The 23268-nt window shown below is 42.6% G+C and overlaps 1 protein-coding gene across 2 annotated transcripts in view; it reads left to right on the top strand.

Annotated features, from left to right (window-relative positions):
* The first annotated feature begins 1769 nt into the window (after positions 1 to 1769).
* Positions 1770 to 23268, top strand: part of LOC311245046 (mothers against decapentaplegic homolog 4) — a 38843-nt gene continuing 17344 nt past the window's right edge. Inside the window, exons 1-7 of one of the 2 annotated variants that reach the window (XM_084334808.1) lie at positions 1770 to 1871; positions 5223 to 5311; positions 5506 to 5958; positions 10180 to 10354; positions 14099 to 14347; positions 16697 to 16804; positions 17429 to 17479. In XM_084334808.1, coding sequence (XP_084190934.1) covers positions 5719 to 5958; positions 10180 to 10354; positions 14099 to 14347; positions 16697 to 16804; positions 17429 to 17479 — 823 coding nt within the window. In that variant the 5' untranslated portion in view covers positions 1770 to 1871; positions 5223 to 5311; positions 5506 to 5718. The remainder of the gene's footprint in view (positions 1872 to 5222; positions 5312 to 5505; positions 5959 to 10179; positions 10355 to 14098; positions 14348 to 16696; positions 16805 to 17428; positions 17480 to 23268) is intronic. The other variant, XM_084334807.1, reaches the window with a different exon arrangement.

The following is a 23268-nucleotide window of genomic DNA, read 5'->3' on the forward strand; positions in this document are numbered from 1 at the left end:
GAAAACTGAAAACCTTAATGCACAGTAACTGAACTCAATATTTTTAAGTTCTGGTAACTTATTATATTCTTTTTTACAGTGTAGTCTTGCGATCAATCAAAACTTATTTACACGATATACCTCACATTCACCCTCCATTCACATCCTGGTGTTCTCCATTAGGCCTGTAGGTGGAGCTATGACAGCACACGTTCAGTACACACACCAATGGTGTGTGATGTGTCCAAAAATGAATGGGCAAATATGAGTGAAATGGTCGCACTGTATGCAGCTGTTTGTCTGCATTGCATTCCCCCCCCCCCGACTCAGATTTAGGGTTGATACAACCATCAGAATAATATTGTTAATAATAACAATAACAATAATGATGTAATAATGTAAAAATTATCATTAAAAAGACCTGATTATGAGAAAAAAAATTACGATGCATGGAATATTGTTGAGGCACACTAGTTACAACTATATTTCAAACAGGCACTCCATGTCAAAAAGGTTGCTGACCCCTGGTTTCTAACATCTAAACTAGAGGTGGAAGAGGTGGGAATACACACACACTAGGCCAGGGAATGGAAGGGGACGGCCCTAAAATAACATTTCTTGAAAAGGAAACATGTTATGTTCTTAAGTAGAATAGCACAGGACACTGAAAAGCAATATTGATAAGTGGAATAACACCCATTGGGCACCTTCAGGGCTGGTTGGTTACATGGTAGGGAGCATTCAAAAAAGCTTGGTAAAGTTGACTTCTGAGCTACTGTAAAGGGTTATACTAGAAAGCCCTTAATCCTACCCACATACTGACATAAAAGAGGCACAAATACCACAGACATGTGGTTTTCAGTTACTCATAACAAGCCACAATGTGTTGTGTTTGTGGACAAGGGAAACTTGGAGGTCCTTATTATAGACGTAGACACACTGAACTGGAAAATACTGGCCTCTGCTGGACAACGTGTTACAGTGCAGCCTGATTGGTTTGATTGATTGATTGAAAACTTTATTAACAGATTACATAATGGTTAAAATACAGTACGGCTCAATACACATGTTAAGGGGATGCAGACCAGAGAATGACTTTCGTCTTGTTTACATCAGGGTCCCCCATTTTCAATTCACCATATGGTTACCGCTATCTATGCATTAATGTGAACTCTAGAGAATTGTAGCCATACCATAACAAGAATGTAATGTCTGTCAAAAACACTGACCTATTTAGGAGTCAAGAAGGCAAAACTCTAGAGCTGCATCCCTACAGAAGATACTAGGCACGGTGTGCGTTTACCTTGAGTGAGTGTGATGATGACGATGATGATGATGATAATGACAGATGATACACATAACCATAGCCCCTCCAAAATCGTCAGAAGGCTGCTTTGCCTTTTGTGAGTGAGTGAGTGAGTGAGTGAGTGAGTGAATTTAAATGTTGTGTATGAAAGGTTATGCACCTCTACAAAATAAAACACTTAATAATATGATATCTCTGCTCTACTCCTATGAATTATCAAACCCTACCACATATTTTGAACAAGGCCAGATTAAAATTGTATTGGAGACATTACAATGCTGGTGCACTTTTTGTATAGGTATCAAACTCTGTCCTGTTGAAAGAAACGATATGCATTTACCTGGTATTTTACAATACATTAATGTTCCACTTACTACTTGCTGTATCTGGATCACCAATCTGCTTTGGCAAATCTGTGCTGCGTTGTAGTTAATGCGCATGCGCAAAGCGCCATTGAAGAAAACAAGTAGTGTGTGAGGAACGGGTTGGGACTGGGAGCAGTGGGAGGGATACTGCGGAGGCGTTTACACGAAATCAGTGATTTCTAATCCTGCTCTGGCAATGTCCCCACGGCTATCTTGATGAAGTAAGGATTAATTGGCGCGCCTAGGGATGTTTGATCATGTTTTTGTGAACGATTAACTAATATAATGTGAATAATTCAAGAAGCATGATCTGCAGGTAGGTTTGGACGAGAGGTGCGACGGGGCTTTCTTGCTAACGCTAGCTAACGTCAGATGGTTGGATTTTGCACTTTTAAACATTATTCTAAGATGCACTGTTTTCAATCTCACAGACAGTCAAACAATCTGCTATAATCTTATGTCTAGTTGCACAGGGATAGCTACAATTTCTTGCCGCTGTTTAAATTCCTATTAAAAACAAACAAGCTAGCTAACATTAGCTGGCTACATCAGCTAAGTAGTTATCGTTTGCCAATATTGACACCACCAGCCACCAGTGCTAATCATATTAGCAGCAGTTAGTTGGCTAATATTAGCTGCTAACTGCAGCCAGACTGGCGCCACTGAATAGCTAGCTAACCAAATAAAGTGTTTCTCTGAATAAGCAACATTTTGGCTTCTCTCTAAATGTTAGCTACTAGTTAGCTTGTAGTTTCAATGTGCGCTGCTTTCCCAACAAGCCCTGGATCAATGGGGACATTAACGCCCTGTTGAACAGGAGGAAGAGGGCTTTCGTGGTAGGGGACACTAGGGGGACAAAGACTGTTCAGAAGGAGTTGACGGTGGCCATGGACAGTTACAAGGACAGACTGGAGGATAGGCTACAGCAGCTCCAGAGATGTGTGTGGGTTAGAAGAAAGATAACTGGTTACTGTCGAGCACTGCTGTTGAGGGGACCCTGGAACGTGCATACGAGCTGAGCCCATTGACCACCCAACCCCCCCCCTGAGCTCAGCAGGGCAGCCTGGGCACTCACCAGCACCAGTGCCCCCATTCACACCTCTCATGCCCAGGAGGCAGTGACTTGTTCCCTCCATCCCTCCCCACCAGATCACAGCTCCAGCATATTTCATACACCTGGAGTCCAAGAAGGGATGCCCTCAGCGCTCTCAATGACTACAGACCAGTTACTCTGATGTCATGAAGATCTTCAAGAGACTAGTCCTGCAGCACCTCAAGTCCCTGGTGAGTGACTCACCCTGCATCTTGCATACCAGGCAAACATTGGTGTGGATGATGCCTTCATCTACATGCTCCACAGAGCTTGCGCACACCTGGAGAAGCCGCAGTGTCAGAATCATGTTTTTCTATTTCTCCCACACCTTCAACAACATCCAGCCACTCCAGCTAGCTGAGAATCTCTCAGCAGCTCTCGGCAGGTGGACCACGGCCTGGATTATCATGGACTACCTCACCAGCAGACTGCAGGGCAACCTGTTAGATGTGCTGGCGAGCAACACCGGCGCCCCCAAGGAACTGTGCCGTTACCGCTTTCCTGTTCACCCTCTACACCTACATCTTCCGCTTCAACCGGAGGTTCTCCGATGACTCCTCCATTGTCGACTGCATCACATGACGATGAGGAGGAGTCCAGAGCCCTGGTGGAGAACTTTGTAGGGTGGTGTGACAACAATCACCTCCAGCTCGACATCGGAATGGAGCTGGTGGTGGACTACCAGCAGTGCGAGAAGAGGCCTCCAACTCATCATTATCCGAGGGGAGGAGGTGGTGGACACAAATTCCTGGGAGTACACTTGAAAACAGGGGAGGAAATTAGGCCACTTTACTCGCCAATTGCGAGTATTTTTTACGTTTGGCGAGTAATTCATGAAGAGCACTCGCCAGTCTGGCGAGTACTAGTAATTACAAAACAAAAAAATCATTCTGCAATCTGCTGATTCGCTCACTGGCACAAGCCGAACTCTGACTCCCCCCTTGATTCCTCCCATTTGCGCCTCATAATAATCCGACCATAACCAATGAACATCATCGTTGTACAGATGCGCTCTAAGCTCCTCCAATGAACACTCATTTTCTAGAAGATGCCGCCCATCTAGGGGAAGTGGACAGACCACTGCGCGCAGACCTACAAACTCCTGCCACCGGCAGCCGGCTTGACAACATAGACAAACTTACAAAAACACATCAGTGGATGAAAATAATTGCATGTAGAGTCGTCGCTTTCGGATATCAGTGCGGTCTGACATGGGGGCGAACAACAGCACGCGACGCGTCTCCTTCGAGTCGGATGAGAATGACAAGTCAACCAGCATTAGCCGGCTAGCTACCTAGCATGTAACAAGCTACCATAACGCGCATTCAACATAGTGGACGACTATACTGAGCGGCTTTGCTTAAATGCAGCCGAGTGACATTTTATTATTACCGGGGTTCCCCCCATATCACCACTCGCCCATATGCCCTTCACAACGGTGATGTTGTCATACTTGGCATTCAGAATACACCTGCTGAACCCCTAGCGTTGTCGATTCGGTTCCAATGTATTGTCATCTTACAGCACAAGTACAGTACAACCAGAATACATTTGGCATACAACCAGAGTGCAAATGTAACAAGTCAAGTTCAAGTTGTTTTATTTAGCTATTACATTACAGTGAAATGCTTGGTTCTTTCACTGCCCAACTCAGTCCAACCTAAACCAGCCCAACCCAGTATTGATTGATTGAAAACTTTATTAACAGATTGCAGAATGGGTACAATACAGTACAGCTCAATACACACAATTGTTAAGGGGATGCAGACCAGAGAAGGACTTTCGTCTTGTTTAGTCAAGTCAAGTCAAGAGTTTTAATTGTCACGGCATACAGGTATACAATGAAATGCGGGTGGTCTTGCCCGCAACGATGAAAAAAATCAGATACTCGCCAGTTGGCTGGTAAGCCAAAAAGTTAGTTTCCTCCCCTGCTTGAAAAATAAACTGGACTGAACAGAGCAGGCTGTTCTTCCTGAGGAGGCTCAGGTCCTTTTAACATGTACAACAGGATGCTGCAGATGTTCTACCAGTCTGTAGTAGCCAGTGTCCTCTTTGCCGTGGTATGTATTTGGGTGGGGGGGGGGTGGTGTAACGTCAACACCAGGGATGCCAACAAACTGAACAAGCTGGTGAGGAAGGCTAGCTCTGTAGTTGGAGCTGAACTGGACAATCTGGAGGCGGGCCGGAGGGGAGGATAAGGAGGAAGCTGGACGCTATCCTGGAAAACCCCTCCCATCCCCTCCACGATGAGCTAGCACAGATGAGGAGCACGTTCAGCCACAGTCTCACCCTTCCTCGGCACACCACAAACCACCTTGGCCAGTCCTTTGTGCCAGAAGCCATTAGGCTCCACAACCAATTGACCCCCATATGAGAACTTTAGTCTTACTCATTGTTGACTAGTGACTTATTTTCTTATATTTCTTGGATTGATTGATTCTGGACTCTTAGTCTTACCTCTCCTGTGTTTCATTCTCAGGGCTGTTGCTGCTATGACATCTGAATTTCCCTCCGGTGATTAATAAAGATTTATCTTATCTTATGATGTACCCAGACTCGAGGAAAATCGTGAGTTTTTAGGCTTGCCCTAGTTAGATATTTTGGACACTAATGCGGGTATTTGCCGATATCCAAGAGTAACATTGTACATGCACTTCAGTCTTATGACGCTTGTGCTACCAAATTGCTTCAAATGGACTCTTCTTGTCGGCTTCATGAGTCTGTATCCCTGCCCACCTCTTCTGTTTCATTCTATTTTTCAGATCCCTCCATCCTTGCTCCTGAAGAGGAGAGTTTTGGAGGCACATAAGCCTCCAACATTTTGACAATCAGCCTCTGCTTTTCTTGGATTATATTCGGAATCCTCCGAGTGACAGATCTGATGACACGGCGAGAAGAAGAAGACATCTTTAACTTCCATTAGAAAACTCACTCCTCCCTGCGCATTACACACGCATGCACGCGCGTACGTCAGGATGTCTATCGCCAACACGCCTACTAGCAACGACGCCTGCCTGAGTATCGTGCACAGCTTGATGTGTCACAGGCAGGGTGGTGAGAGTGAGACATTTGCCAAGCGGGCCATCGAGAGCCTGGTGAAGAAGCTGAAGGAGAAGAAGGATGAGTTGGACTCGCTCATCACGGCCATCACCACTAATGGAGCCCACCCCAGCAAGTGTGTCACCATTCAGAGGACACTGGATGGACGACTGCAGGTAGGGCAATGGAGTGGTCCGAACTAGAACAGTGTTTATTAACACTTTGAGTGCCAGCAGGGGGCGCACGATTTAGCGCTTGAGTGCCGGCGCTGTAGTCAATGGGAGGGCGAGCACATTTGCGAACGCATAAACTATATCTTAAATTATGGCTATGTGTTTAATACGCCCGTCGCTTATCAATGACTTGTTTGCTGTCAACATTGTCGAAACGGATTGATTTTTAATCGGTACATTTCCGTTGTATACCATTTTGAAAAATGCTCATTTTTTTAAACTTCCAGAAAAAAGAGATTCTGCAGGAATCGCTCTTTACTGTAATACACAAAACACGTAATTTTTCGGCCTATTTATGAATCGTTTTCAAATAAACGCTAGATTATCGATAGTATATGTGTACTTATGCACGCTAGAGAAGCGGGCTGAAAAATCGATTATCCATTTCCTGATCAGCACACACGCACACACACGCAATATGGGACACGCTGAGATATAGGTGAGAAAAACTCTGATTACCCCAAGAGTGGTAAAATTGATTCCTTACCTCAGATCAGATGTTCTCCAAAAAGATTATTCCAATTCCTGATCGCCATTCCAAATATCGATCGTGTTTATTGATCCAACGCTGGGTAGGGCTGGGCGATATGGCCTAAATATGGTATCACGATATTTTCTGACCTTTCGGCGATACACGATACGCATCACGATGTTTTTCTTTTTTTCCTTTCATTATGAGGCTTACCAAGACAGTATTTGAGTTTGCAAGCTACTAACATTAAAGACAAAATAAAATACCCATGCATTTAGCATTTTTATATTATATATTAGATTTAGATTATTGGATTATTAGATTATATATTGCATATATTTAGCAATGAGATATTATATGATTTAGATATGAAATATGATAAATTGAAAATGGGGGACCCTGATGTAAACAAGACGAAAGTCTTTCTCTGGGCCCTGTTTCATGTACGTGGTTCAACTAAGTCGATCAAGATGTCCATTATCCAGCTTCAGTTAACCCGATGTTCGAAGCCGGGATTTTCCTGTTTCACAAAGGTGGATTCAGTCTCGTTAACTCAAGCCAGACTTGCGAGTCAGGCTAAATGCGCGCGGCCGTTTTAGGTGAAAAGCCAGCACGTATCGATGGCAGAGATCCTGATTCTCAACGGCATTGATTGATTAATTGATTTAAGACTTTATTGACAGATTGCAATACGGCTCAATCGCCTCGCCGACAAGTTAAATGCGTTATCTATAGGCTAATTCTAAGTCCCTCATTACCTCAATCAATCAGATTATATTTCTTTAAACTTGCCTGCTGGATTGAATAATCAAATGAGATCTTGCTAGCGAAAATTATTAGTTAACTGTTATACAGAATTACGATACGGCTCTCTTACCCATTGATTGATGTATAGTCAATCTTTTACTTATCTTCTCTGTGGTGTAACGGGTTCTTCTTTTGACTTTCACACGGACGACCGGGGTTCAAGACCCTAGTCTTTTCCTTCTTTTTGCAATATAGGAATAATTCAATTTGGTGCACGTTGAGAGCTATATAAAGAATGACATCCTCAATGCATGTAGATTTATAATATTTTAACTTAAAACCAGGCTACTTTGGCGTATAATCATTAATATTATATTCAAAAAAATCATATTGGAAACACCGGGATTTGAACCCCGGTCGCTGGATTGGCAGGCTTGAGCACTACCGCTGGGCCACTGGGCCAGATGGGATAAATTCATTGTTTATACATTAATGAACGAGAGACCCGTGTTTAGAATATCCTTTGTTTTGAATGAAGTTTATCTCTTTATCCTCATTCATTAATGTGACGTCAACGGCTCATTCAATTTCTCAAATCCGTCAAACAGCGCATCTCATCAGACATCTTAATCCCAGTTACAATTAAAATAACCACATCATGTGTACATCGCACGAGCGAGCGCCACCGTCGCCACGGTATATATAACGTGCATTATTTAGGACAAAGTGAATTTAATATCAGCATTTTGGGTCTATTTTACATTTCAAAAGCCCCCTCTGGAAGAATGGAGCACAAAAACGTAATTCAGAATGGTATAATGCAGATCGTAGACTGTGGGAATAGTTTCAGGAAACGGGCTGTCACTTCTTTGCGGGGGCGTGGCGATAGTTCAGGCTAACTTGAACTTGAACTCTGCTTTCGACCAGGCTCAAACTTTTGGATATGTTGTCATGGTGATTTGGAAAATCCACGTACATGAAACCGGAAAGTCCGGCTAACCCAGTTATCCAGCTAAAGTTATCCGGCTAACTCAGTTATCCAGGTACAAGAAACAGGGCCCAGGTCTGAATCCTCCAGTCCACTGTTGTTGTATTGAGCTGTACTGTATTGTACCCATGCTGCAATCTGTTAATAACGTTTTCATTCATTCAGACGGCAAACAGAATCATTTTGATTGACAGTCGAGTCTGCCAATTACGTCACAGCGCTTGCACCCGCCCTGCTGTTCTTAGCACCAATCGGCAAGCGCGTATTAATTTTTTACTTCCGCCATTGGAGAGCTCAATGACAACAACAATGGTAGCTCCCCCGCCCCGCGGCCGACGTTTAGCTTTTAGCTCCGCAGGACGACTAAACGACTGGAGGCATAATGATTTTACTGCAACGGATGTTATAATAAAAGCCTTTCCATACATCTGTCTGATTGAAAACTTTATTAACAGACCGCAGAATGGGCACAACTGAGTCAGCACGGGCTGAGATATGAACGACTAATGCTTGCTATATCTAGGTCGACCTCGGACGTTGCTATGTAAATACGCTGATGTTATTATTGAACGTGTAACTATATAACGTTAATGCCACAAAACGAATGCTTTTGTTATCATAAGTAGTAACTTTGATGCAGTAGTGTGTGTGGGGCGCCGCTGTTCAAAAGTTTCAACATGTGGACCAGATTGACGCGACACAATCCTCTTGGGCAAAACATCACGATATCCATGATACGTTTAAAAAGTGTATAGTTAATGAACTGTACCCGATATTTATATAATATCGTCATATCGCCCAGCCCTAACGCTGGGTACTGGAAACACATATTCCACGCTGTTCTGAGGGTGGGCAATGAATGGGATTGTCTCCGGTTACATGCCTGATAAGTAAAATGTGGATTCCGGAGTCTTTTTTTCCCATCCATTTCATTCCAATCCAATGGGTGCAATACCCTCCGGAGAGACGATAGGGGCGGTATTTTCCCTGTTCGAGCTCAAAGCCAGTCCCAATGGTAACATTTAGATTGATGAAAAATGAATGGAGATCGCTAATAAAAAAAATAACGATTAAAAACGAGATTTCTCGTCGTTGGCACTCAACGCATGGCATGAAATAATGTGATTTCTCGTGGCTGGCCCTCAATGTGTTAATATTTAAGGCTTAAAGCGGCACATCACCTAAAATTTACAGCTGGTTTTATAATGTATATAATATCTATAACGGTATTTGTTTTACAGTAATTGTGTGTTTTAAGTTAGGATATTTCCTTCGGGTGATGTCATCAGGAAGACGACTATTGAGTAGCCTGTTGAATACAGCACATTTTCTTCACACTCTTTCATTTTTTTTTTTTTTTTTTTTTTGAAAATTGAAAAATCTTTAATATTGCAGGTTGTGAATCACAAGGTAAAGTATTTTTGATACAAATTTGCTGCATATCATGACTGTCCTGGATCAAAGTAACCTAAGCCACCGTTCGACGCAGTTTCTATATCTATCACACCGCGTCTGTGTAAAATCTTGTACACGTTCTTTCTGAACGGACCTGAGATGCATATAACATTGTTTAGAAACCTTTTTGCGAACTTTAGAAGGCGTTTTTGGTCAATTTTCGTCCTCTTCTTTTTTTTTTTTTTTTTTCTTCTTTTCTTTTTTATTATTGCAAAACAAAATTATTAAAAGTCAGTACTCAACACACAATGCATAATGAAACTAACAATTAAGGTGGCTAAAATGACATGCAAGTACAGAAACAGAAAACAAAAAAAAGTATATAATAATATTTTACCGTATACAGTGTATATCCAACGAAATTACCAATTATACCAATGTCTTATACAGGATATACCCTATTTAAATTTTTTATAAATAATAATACATTTTTTTTATAAAGGAATTCAAATAAAACATGAGTAACTGGCCTGTGTTTTTACTCTGACCTCTCTGTTCCCAGGTGGCTGGGCGTAAAGGATTCCCTCATGTGATCTATGCCAGGCTGTGGAGGTGGCCTGACCTGCACAAGAATGAACTGAAGCACGTCAAGTACTGCCAGTTTGCCTTCGACCTCAAGTGCGACAGCGTTTGTGTGAACCCCTACCACTATGAGAGGGTGGTGTCCCCTGGTATAGGTGAGGAGCGGGATGATCTCCTTGGAGCCTAATGGTGTTTAACACTTTCAGAGCCGGCCGTGTTTTCCTTTTTACCCCCTTGAATGCCCACATCCACTCCAATGTTAACGTTGACGTAAACACGAGAAACTCGTGGATGGCATTCAAAGTGTTAATGGTCGGCCTTTAAACAGGGGTGGGAATCGATGATTCCATTAAATGCGATAATGATTAAAGGGGCACTTCACTGAAAAACAAAGCTGATTTTTATTTTGCATATAATCTCACATATCCCAAGGCTCTGAACAGTTTGGCACACGTTCATTTAGTTTGACAGTTATTGAGAGTTGATGAGTTTGAATATCTCCTCCCATGATGTCATCAGAGGACACTGAATCCCTGTGCTGTGTTAATTATAGCCCAATGAAATGATGTAGATGAAATAATAGAAAATCGATAGAAAACACACACGCATAGGGCGAATGCTGAGAGCTCAGCGAATACAACTCTGATTATCCCAAGACTTGTAAAATAGATTCCTTACCTCAGATCAGATGTTCTCCAAAAAGATCATTCCAATTCCTGATCGCCATTCCAAAAATCGATCGCTTTTATTGATCCAACGCTGGGTGCTCGAAACACATATTCCTCGCTGTTCTGAGGGACCAGAATGACTGCAGTCGGCTCGGGTTACATGCCTGAGAAGTAAAATGTGGATTCCGAATTTTTCTTTTCTCATCCATTTTCATTGAGTCCATTCCAAAAGGGTGCATTACCATCTGGGAGACGATAGGGGGTGCTTTTTTCACATCTGAGCTCCTGATGGGGCTGGTTTCCCAACGAGAGACTTGGTTGATGAAATATGAATATGAAAAATAACACGCTAATTGTCGTGGTGGGCATTCAGGGGGCGGGCTGATAACGCGTGTTATGTCGTGGTGGGCTCTCAAAGTGTTAAGGTTACAGTTAAATTATTAAAGATCTTTGTCGCACCTAATACATTTTTTTTATCCAATTGAATGCATAATGATCAGATGACCCTCTACTCAAAAACACATTTATTTTGTATGGTTAACTCCTCTTGGAGGCATGGCTTGGACTATACTATATAGTCACTATAGAATGTTATTTGTGCAGAACATGTCACCAGAGCACCCTTTTCCACATTCTTCCCCTGGAGAGGGAGAGCTTCTCTGTCCTTGCCTGAAATCTAAGTAGCATGTCTGATGTGGCTAATGGGTCGAACATTTCACGGTCCAATATGTGGTAACTTGACACCTTTAGCTTCAGCTACACAGAGAGCTGAGTAGGTACTGGCATGTCATGGAAGAAATATAAGCTTCCGGCTTGGAATTCCTGGTAAATACTAGGGATGCACGATATTGATTTTTTGACACCGATACCGATAACTTTATGCTCCTCAAGCCGATAACCGATATCGATAACTGATATTTATTGTATTATAATTTTTTTTAAATTTATATATATATAATTTTTTTTCAATTTTTTTTTTAGTATTTATAAGCTCCGACGTCATCGGTACTGCTATCGGTACTCGAGAAATTATGGAGTTTTTTTTTGAGGAATTTAAACGTCGCAAACTAATCTTGTTGGCCGTTTTCTATATCTCTCCTGCCTCGGTGTCTCTGCCTGCGCGAGGAGCGGGCTGTGCTCACACACACACACACGGGTGCTGCCGAGTACAGACAGCTCTGCTCTCATCATGGCGGACAGAACGAAACGTTCAAAAGTCTATTTTACTAAAGTCGATGCTGACAACGCTCGTTGCCACAAGTGCAACAAGACATTTGCCAGTAATGTATAAGCGCTGGTACTTGTCAATGTGGCTGGCGGGGAGCTAACATTATTAGCCTGAGCTCCGAGTAGAGTAATGGCTGACAATCCGGAGGTAAATAAACTAACGAGACCTTCTGATTGGTGGTAAGAAGAAGAGGTGGGTGCAAGCGGTGGGACGTAATTGGCAGATCGACTGTCTGCCTCCGAATGTAACGTGACTACGTCACAGCCAAGAAAGGGAGCGCTGGATTTGTGAAAAACTCCCTGTTCCTAAACCACACGCTATCTGTCGTACCACAGTACTGGCAAAACGGGAGGAGGCTATAATAAAAACAAGCGCCCTTCATCCAAATCCACCCACACCGGATTTCTTTTAACACTTTGATTGCCTAAGGTTAAATTCATGATATACCATCCGTTGCCAGCTCTATTTGTCTATGGAGAAGTTCCCCTTCTTTGCAGGGCTATAACTTTTTAAATTCTATTGCTAGATTGCCATTATTAGGGCCCATTCAATGTCCTATATGTATTGTTCAGGGTGTATGAACATTAAACTTTTTCATTCACATATTCATACTAAAATATGATCTAAAGTATAAGTATGTTTTCATCTCTTTCTGCAGCTTTCTCCAGAACGTGATTTATAGCCCCAAATGCATTATATTGATGATCAAATACAGTTTGGTAGCGATCGGTGAAAGATGAAAAATTTCAAATGGACGTGCTTCTAGAAGTTTCTACGTATCATCTGATGATGGGCGGGGGATCGTTTATAATTCCGTGGGCAACGTTATACCATTCATCTAATGTGGGTCAAATGTTCATCATAGCAGTTAGTGTCGAACACGGTAATACTACACGCTAAAACTCACCCCAGTCTCCGCGGGCCGTTGGGCGATCAGCGTGGGGTAGACAGTTTTCCATTATGGAATGTCGAAATACCCGGTCCATTTCCAGGTTGTATAATAGTATATACGTCCAAATCATGTTGTTTATCGAGTTATTGGCAACGGATCGCTATGTATTGTGTTGAGCTCGAGTCCCGGGACGCCTAGCGAGTGCCCGGAAGTAATATGGGTGATCACCACTTCATCCACATGACTTCCTGTTTGGCGCTTCTGCCGATCGGCCACCAGATGGCGCTCTTGAACCGCTAGAGGATTGAGAGGAGCTCAGAACTGTGTGTGAAGGCTGCAGAGGGGAAATATGATTCCGAGTTAGGGCGTCCTCGGCAACTTTAGCATGGCTAGGAAAGACGCCTAAACACGTTTTCGGCACTTAAAGTGTTAACCAAAAAATGTATTATATATTATCGGAGCTATAACGTTATCGGGTTTATCGGGATGACGTTATAATTGCTGATATCGGCCCGATAATTATCGTGCATCCCCAGTAAATACCATTTTATTTTGTATCAATTTCCTTGCATTCTCAATGAGGGTAAATGTGTAGAGATGCTGCTAAGCTATTTTCAGTAATTTATTGAACAATGTAGTGGAACAATTAAATATAGTTATTCAATATGGAAACATTTCTAAGTGTTTAAAATACATCTGGATGGGATCTTTTATTATCTTTTCTTTTTTACACCAGTTCACTGCACAATGCCTCCCAAGTGTTGTTACATGTCATGGTTTAAAGACAGAGTTGATATAATTAAACTTGTTACTAATTGTTTGTTAATTTGTAGCATTGCAAAAGATTGGATCACAAGTATCAATTATTTCTCCCACCCTAGTCTCTAATCAATATCTCAGACCTGATAAGATATAGGAATAGATGAGAGTATAAAGGTTTTCTACCCTCCTCATCTTCTCCCCCTCCTTCTATTTCTCTCTCTCCCCCTCCTTGTCTCTTTCTCTCTTTCTCCCCCCCCCCCCCCCCTCTCTCCCCCCCCCCCGCTCTCCTCTCTCTCCCCCCCCCCCCCCCCTCTCTCTCTCCCCCCCCCCCCCTCTCCTCTCCCCATAGACCTATCAGGGCTCACACTGACCAGCTCTGGCCCCAGTTCAGGGCTAATGGTGAAGGACGAGTATGATTTTGACGGCCAACCCAGCCTGCCCTCCATCGATGGGGGGCACTCCCTCCAGACCATCCAGCACCCGCCCTCCGGCAGCCGCTCTGGCCCTCCGGAGTCCTTCGGCCCCTCCACCCTGCTGCCCCCCACAGAGGCCTCGGCCTCTACGTCTGCCTTCCCCGCCCTTGCTGTTGGATCCGGGAGTAAGTTGCGCCATGAAAGTATTCAGTCTGTGTTTTTAAGACGAATAATTCAGTCGCTGAGCTTGGCTAAGAAAATAGCCAAAATATAATTTAATACTGTAGACATAGATACCGTAGCTTCTAAAATGCTTACGGTTAATCAACCGCGTATTTAATCACGTTAATAGTGAAATTGGTTAATTGTTGTATCCCTAGCCAGTAGGGCTGACCTTCAAAGCTTTTTTTGGCTGTCGAAGCTTCGGGGCCGAGATTCGATTTTAATCCGAAGCTTCGAGATAAAAAAAAAAAAAATGTGGGACTTGTACAGCACTTTGGTCAACTTTATTGTTTTTAAATGTGCTCTATAAATAAAGTGGATTGGATTAATTCATTAAATTAATAATGAGTCGGGAGCTGCGCTGCCTGGGCGGCTGCTCTCCGTTACACAGCCAACAACATTACATTACATAATTATGTTGCAACCTTCGTCTATAAAGCAAAAATTATATAAATATTTGTAGTTAATAGAGACAAAGGCAGAATTTGACAATTTTTTTTATTAAGACATGTTTTTATATGGGTCGGGACACTATAAAAAATACTATAGACAATTGTCAGTGCTGTAAAGTTTAAACCTTTTTAAATCTTAGACAAACTAAACACTTTGCTTTTATGAAATATTGTAAGCCGCCATTTGAGGCTTTATAAAAGCAGCACAATGAACACAAATCTGTCAGTGCCGAGTCCGACCTCATCTTAAATAACAAACAGCATTGCTTGTTGTAGTTAACAAAGAGAGGCAGAGTTAATGAGGTGTATGGCGTTCATTTCATTGGAGGCGCAAGATTTTGCAGGTGGGAGGGGGGATGAAAAAAAACATTGAATTCATTTTTTAATATATTCAAATTTTATTTTCCAGTTCGAATCCCGTGCCCATCAAATGAAGCTTCAAAGTATTTAAGACAGCCCTACTAGCCACGAGTCTGTGTGTGAGTGCGTGATGCGTGTTCATTCCACTGTATTATCTCTTGTGTCTGGTCTCACCATGTGTGTTCATTCCACTGTGTTATCTCTTGTGCCTGGTCTCACCAGCTGATGTGTGTTCATTCCACTGTATTATCTATTGTGTCTGGTCTCACCATGTGTGTTCATTCCACTGTGTTATCTCTTGTGCCTGGTCTTACCAGATGATGTGTGTTCATTCCACTGTGTTATCTCTTGTGCCTGGTCTCACCAGATGATGTGTGTTCATTCCACTGTGTTATCTCTTGTGCCTGGTCTCACCATATGTGTGTTCATTCCACTGTGTTATCTCTTGTGCCTGGTCTCACCAGATGATGTGTGTTCATTCCACTGTATTATCTCTTGTGCCTGGTCTCACCAAATGGTGTGTGTTCATTCCACTGTATTATCTCTTGTGCCTGGTCTCACCAGATGATGCGTGTTCATTCCACTGTATTATCTCTTGTGTCTGGTCTCACCAGATGATGTGTGTTCATTCCACTGTGTTATCTCTTGTGCCTGGTCTCACCAGATGATGTGTGTTCATTCCACTGTGTTATCTCTTGTGTCTGGTCTCACCAGATGATGTGTGTTCATTCCACTGTGTTATCTCTTGTGTCTGGTCTCACCAGATGTGTGTTCATTCCACTGTATTATCTCTTGTGCCTGGTCTCACCAGATGATGTGTGTTCATTCCACTGTATTATCTCTTGTGCCTGGTCTCACCAAATGGTGTGTGTTCATTCCACTGTATTATCTCTTGTGCCTGGTCTCACCAGATGATGTGTGTTCATTCCACTGTATTATCTCTTGTGTCTGGTCTCACCAGATGATGTGTGTTCATTCCACTGTGTTATCTCTTGTGCCTGGTCTCACCAGATGATGTGTGTTCATTCCACTGTGTTATCTCTTGTGTCTGGTCTCACCAGATGATGTGTGTTCATTCCACTGTGTTATCTCTTGTGTCTGGTCTCACCAGATGTGTGTTCATTCCACTGTATTATCTCTTGTGCCTGGTCTCACCAGATGATGTGTTCATTCCACTGTTATCTCTTATGCCTGGTCTCACCAGATGATGTGTGTTCATTCCACTGTGTTATCTCTTGTGCCTGGTCTCACCAGATGATGTGTGTTCATTCCACTGTTATCTCTTGTCTGGTCTCACCAGATTATGTGTGTTCATTCCACTGTGTTATCTCTTGTGCCTGGTCTCACCAGATGATGTGTGTTCATTCCACTGTATTATCTCTTGTGCCTGGTCTCACCAGATGATGTGTGTTCATTCCACTGTGTTATCTCTTGTGCCTGGTCTCACCAGATGATGTGTTTTCATTCCACTGTGTTATCTCTTGTGCCTGGTCTCACCAGATGCTGGCTCTGCCTGGTCTAGAAACAGCACCTTCACCCCCAACATGCCCCACCATCAGAATGGCCATCTGCAGCATCACCCTCCCATGTCCCACCCGGGCCACTACTGTGAGTACACACACCTGAAACCACTGAACCATCAGAGCGGTACACACACCTGAAACCACTGAACCATCAGAACGGTACACACACGTTCCCTGAAACCGCTGAACCATCAGAACGGTACACACACGTTCCCTGAAACCACTGAACCATCAGAACGGTACACACACGTTCCCTGAAACCACTGAACCATCAGAACGGTACACACACGTTCCCTGAAACCACTGAACCATCAGAACGGTACACACACGTTCCCTGAAACCACTGAACCATCAGAACGTTTCACACACCTGAAACCACTGAACCATCAGAACGTTACACACACATTCCCTGAAACCACTGAACCATCAGAACGGTACACACAGCACAAATACTCCATTCCCCCTGTTAACCCTTTCACTGCGACAATACAGAAGGTTAACCCTTTCACTGCCACACGACAAATGGTTAACCCTTTCACTACCACACTACATAAGGTTAACCCTTTCACTAACACACTACAGACGGTTACCGTCTGTAGTGTGGTAGTGCAAGGTTAACCTTCTGTTGTGTGGTAGTGAAAGGGTTAACACAGTAAGATCCCGGTCACTGTCTCTCTTTTTGAAAGCAATACTTCTCTGTCTCTCATAGGGCCTGTTCACAATGAGTTGGCTTTCCAACCTCCCATATCAAATCATCCAGGTAAGAGGACACACACACACACAATCTGAATGTAGATTGTCAGTTTATGATGAACAGTGCTTTTTATTTATACTTTCCTCCTTCTTTGTAGAATATAATATAATAGAATGATGTCTTTATTTGTCATTGCATAGCAGCAAAACAAACTTTTGTGCGGTCCCTCAGTGGTACATACAATATAGATAAAATCACCAGAAGCAATCAACACACGCATGAGCATATTTGAACAAGTTTGAATGTATATATGAAAAGATTATCTAGTCATGAGTTCAGCAGTATATTATTGCACTTAGCCAGTAGATTATTTCACACACATGCAACATAGTCGACTCAAGGCACATAAAGTATAAACAAGTATGAGCCAACTTATGTTATTTTACAATGATTTTATCCCAGTTGCTGGCTAATCCACAACCCTGCTGAGCATAATATTATCCATCTCTATTAGAGTTGTTCCGATACCAGTATCGGAAATGCCGCCGATACTGCCTAAAATGGTGGTATCGGTATCGGCCGATACCCCGAAAGTGTCGCCTCCGATACCATGACGTCATTTATCACGCCCAGCTTTTCATTTTTTTTCACAGGTAAACGACACGAGCGGCGCCAGCGGGGTGTAACATGAGGCAGAGCTAAAAAAGAATTCAGTCATTTGGGAATATTTTACACTGGAAAATCCCACCACTAAAACGGCGACGTGTAAAATATGCAAGACTTTAGTTTCGAGTGGTGGCACAAGTGTTGCCAATTTCAATACGAGCAATTTAATAAAGCATTTGAAGACTCATCACGTGAAAGAGCATGCAGAGTTCATCAAAACAAAGGGGGAAAAAAGTGAAGAGCTGCAGCAACAAACGCTGGTAACCGCATTCCAGCGACGTGAAAAGTACCAAAAAAGACAGCCCAAAAGCGACAATGATAACCGACAAACTCATCGAATTTATTGTTCTGGACGACCAACCCCTGTCGGTCGTTGAAAACGTGGGATTTCGCCGCTTAATGGAACATTTGGAGCCACGGTACAATTTGCCAGGTTGCAAATATATCTCTGAAACTGCCCTCCCCAAACTATATGAGACGGTGAGGGAACACATTTCAGGAACACTAAAAGACGTTCATGCGATTAGTTTTACAACTGACATTTGGAGCTCCGACGTGTGCCCAATGTCTTTGCTCAGTTTAACCGCACACTGGGTGGACACGGCTTCGACAAGTTTAGCTCTTAAAAGTGCGGTGCTGCAAGCAAATGAATTCCGTGGGTCACACACTGGCACTGCAATTGCTGAAACAATTGAAGGGATGTTGGCCAAATGGAACATCCCCAAGTCCAACGTTCATGTTGTTTTGCGCGACAACGCAAGCAACATGAAGAAAGCGATGGACGAGCTGGACGTGTCAAGCTTGGGATGCTTTGCCCACTCGATCCAGCTGGTGGTGCACGAAGGGTTACTATCCCAGCAAGTGTGAGCGATGCGCTGGCAAATAGTAGGAAAATAGTTGGGCATTTTAAACACTTGCCACTGGCTACTACACGCCTGGAGGGACATCCAGAAAGACCTCCAAGTGCCCACCAAACGTCTGCACCAAGACGTAGCGACGAGGTGGAACAGCACGCTCTATATGGCCTAGAGTCTACTGGAGCAGAAGCGGTCTATTTCATCGTATGTAGCTGGCTATGACCTGCCAGCGACCCTGACAGCCAACCAGTGGGCATTGCTGGAGAAAACCATCGCTGTTCTGGCTCCATTTGAAGAGCTGACGAGACAGGTTTGCTCCTCCACCTCCTCTGCAGCTGAAGTGATCCCCTCTGTCACGGTGCTGAAACGGCTGCTTGCTCGGGAGAACCCGGAGGACACCGGTATAAAAACAATGAAAACTACCCTTCTAGAGGCTGCCAGGAAAAGATTCCAAACCATAGAGGATGAGCCCTTGTATGCAGTTGCCACTCTCCTGGACCCGCGTTTCAAAGACAGGTATGTCTAATAGTATGCTTATTAAATATAATAGTTCTTGTGTTAGAAATGAATGTGGATGTAAATATGAATATTTAAATAACACAAGTAGTGACGGGGCTATATTTTGGCTAGGCTAGAAAACTTGCTAGCTAAGTATGAAACATGATTGACATTTGAATTACATTTTTATTAATTGTTATTGTTTGAATCACATCTATGTCCATACACTGGCCATGTTTTAGATTCACTGTAGGCTACACAAACAATTAACAACATATAAAAATGTTGCATCATAGTCTACTTTATACAATAACAACAATAATATCCTAGTCTACATTTAGAAAACAAACAATTGTAAATATTATAAACAAAAGTAAAACTTAGAAATGGTGTTCTAGATAATAGACATTGCATTGTTATTATTTTATGCACATGCATCATTCATATACATTACTATTTATTTACTAGTGCATTAACCTATGTGTCACCATCAAGAGCTACTGGAGGAGGTTGTTTATTTTAGACATTTATTTAATTATTAATGTTTTTTTTATATTGTTATATTTCAGATACTTCACAAGTGCAGGCAGCATCCAGCATGCAAAGGAGGCACTGAACCAAGAGGTTGACAAAATGGAGGCGTCACTGAGGACGAGGAGGACCACAGCTGAGGCAGCAGAGCCAGTGGAAAAGGCCCCACGTATGGAGGCACAGCCAAGCAGCAGCTTCAAGGGCCTGTTCGAGGAGATCCTGCAGGAGCATGATGATGAACGTGGGGGCAGGGCAAGTACTAGCTCAAGCACAAGCACACAGGTTCAAATACAGACATATTTGACAGAGCAAACTATCCCGCGCTCAGACGGCTCATTCCAGTACTGGGGAGGCAACCAACTTTGGTTTCCCACCCTGGCTGCAACTGCTGCACAATTTCTCTGTGCTTTTTGTACCAGTGTGGATAGCGAGAGACTGTTCAGCACAGCCTCCAACACTGTCGATGCAAAGAGGAACAGGCTAGGAGGAGAGAGAGCAGAAATGCTCATCTTCTTGAAGAAGAACCTGCCATTGCTCTTGAAGTTAAAATAGTGAGCAATACTCGGTTCAAGTGCAATGTGAACTTATTTTTATTTTACTGTGTAACTGCTGCACATTTTATTTGATTTGATTTAACTGCTGCTCTTTTTTTTAACCAGACTGTTATTGAGGAGGTGAGAATGACCCCCAACCAGACTGTTGTTGATGTTGCACACTACTGTTGTATACTGTTAGTATAAAAGAGCCATTGCTCTTGAAGTTTGTGAGCAATACTCAGTTCCTAGTACTGCAAGTGCAATGTGAACTTATTTTTTGTTTACTGTTTAACTGTTGCTCTTTTCTTAACCAGACTGTTAATTGAGGAGGTGAGAATGACCCCCAACCAGACTGTTATTGATGTTGTACTGTTAGTATAAAAGAGCAATTGCTCTTGGAAGTTTTAAATTGTGAGCAATACTCACTCAGTTCCTACTCAATGTGAACTTATTTTTTGTTTACTGTGTGTGTAACTGCTGCTCTTTTCTTAACCAGACTGTCTGTTATTGAGGAGGTGAGGATGACTGATCAGACTGTTATTGAGTAGGTGAGGATGACTGATCAGACTGTTATTGAGTAGGTGAGGATGACTGATCAGACTGTTATTGAGTAGGTGAGGATGACTGATCAGACTGTTATTGAGTAGGTGAGGATGACTGATCAGACTGTTATTGAGGAGGTGAGGATGACTGATCAGACTGTTATTGAGTAGGTGAGGATGACTGATCAGACTGTTATTGAGGAGGTGAGGATGACTGATCAGACTGTTATTGAGTAGGTGAGGATGACTGATCAGACTGTTATTGAGGAGGTGAGGATGACTGATCAGACTGTTATTGAGTAGGTGAGGATGACTGATCAGACTGTTATTGAGGAGGTGAGGATAACTGACCCCAACCAGACTGTTATTGACGTGAGGGAAATTTATTTTACACTGTAATTGTAATTCGTTTATTTCGAATGTTTTGTTTTTAAGTTGATGTACCACTACTGTTTTTCTGTACTATTTAAATGTCTTATTTTACAAAATTGTGGCTGCAATAACAGTTTTTTTTAAAGGAATTGTTATTCCTATTTATTTATGTTCTTTTTAGCTGCGACCGCAGCTCTATAGCTCTTGTCAGTCGGTTTGTCCACAAAAGTGTCCCTGGCACATACGGGTACATGGTCGCAACTCGCAACTTATCACATGCTAAGTGCTAACGTGCTTGTTAATTTATGACTGACTGTCAAACTTGATAATAAAAGAAAGTTCTATCATGGCATTCATTCTCTGTATGTATTTGTTCATGTTTTACAAAGGGTTTAACTGAGCCAGGCCATACAACAATGATGGCAATCATATCACAGGGTTAGTAATATACTGTAAAAAAAAGAAGAAAAAAAAACTATCTGTAAAACAGTGTCTGTAGCTGTAAAAAAAAATCTTTGGCCGATACCCAAAACTCTGGTATCTGTATCGGATCGGAAATGAAAAAAATGGTATCGGAACATCTCTAATCTCTATTACCTCAAAGTTGCCCACACGTTATCCCCCTCAGGGCTACAAGGCTGGATCTACAAGTCTCGCCTGTATTTGAGTGATGGGTTTGTGTAGCGTTACTGACTTGAGTCAAAGCCACAACTTTCACAGGTTGAGTGCAACATATATTTTACACACACAATTTATGTTGCTTTCAAATTTGTGTAACTTCCAATTCCTAAATTGGGTGACGTTTACACGCATGCGTTATTCACTAGCTCATATCCCCGCTAAGATCTGGGAGCGGATTAAGTTATTACCATGCACTCTTGGGGGCTTTCTCATTAGGAACGGGTGCTCCGCTCCGTCCTCGCTCCGTCTTTGAGTGCGAACTCCCCCCCTCCCTCTCCCCCCTCTGGTTTGTGTACACACTGCAGTCTTGGTTCGCTCCGGGTTTTGTTTACGGTTTGCGTTTTGAGCGTGTAAGCTGCCGTAGGCGATGATGTCACACTCGACCGTCAACACATGGTGATGGAAACTGAATGCCCGATATAAAGAAACGAGTAACCAATAAATATGAAGTTATATTTGAACCTCTGTTGTCAAGCCTTGTCAATATAACCCACCCCCTTTTCTCACTAATGGAACTGGTGTTGTGGAGTCCGCTTTGAGCGTTTTCCAGGGTTAGTGGCTAACGCTAGTTAGCTTAGCCTAGTTATTGGATAACTTAGCAGCTAACGTTAGCCCATTGCTCGCGTCAATTATATTTCATGTCATTGAAGGTCCGCGCTGGTCTGTGTCTATAATGAAATGAGAGGAAAGCTCTGCGCTAAAGCTCAGCCGCAACGTGACTAGGGCTGACCTTCAAAGCTTTATTTGGCAATCGAAGCTTCGGGGCCGAGCTTCGATTTTAAATATATATATATATATATATATATATTTTTTTTTTATCTTATGTTGTGGGACTTGTACAGCACTTTGGTAAACTTTGTTGTTTTTAAATGTACTCTATAAATAAAGTGGATTGGATTAATTAATTAAGTAGCCCCTTTCGTGACTGACGCAGCCAACAAGGTTTCACTCGGCTGCGCTGCCTGGGTGCAGTGGGGCTGCTCTCACAGCCAACGACATGACATTACATAATTATGTTGCAACCTTCGTCTATCAAGCAAACAATTATATTATATTTAATTTATAATTTATAATTATATCAGACAATGCACCTACAAAAGCAGATGATTACAATTAAATTAGCCAACTTGGTAACACATTAGTCATAGTAGCATAGGCATAGCCTTATTAAT

This window comes from Notolepis coatsorum (assembly GCF_963971535.1).
Source record: "Notolepis coatsorum genome assembly, chromosome: 1".
In the NCBI taxonomy this organism is placed as follows: Eukaryota; Metazoa; Chordata; class Actinopteri; order Aulopiformes; family Paralepididae; genus Notolepis; species Notolepis coatsorum.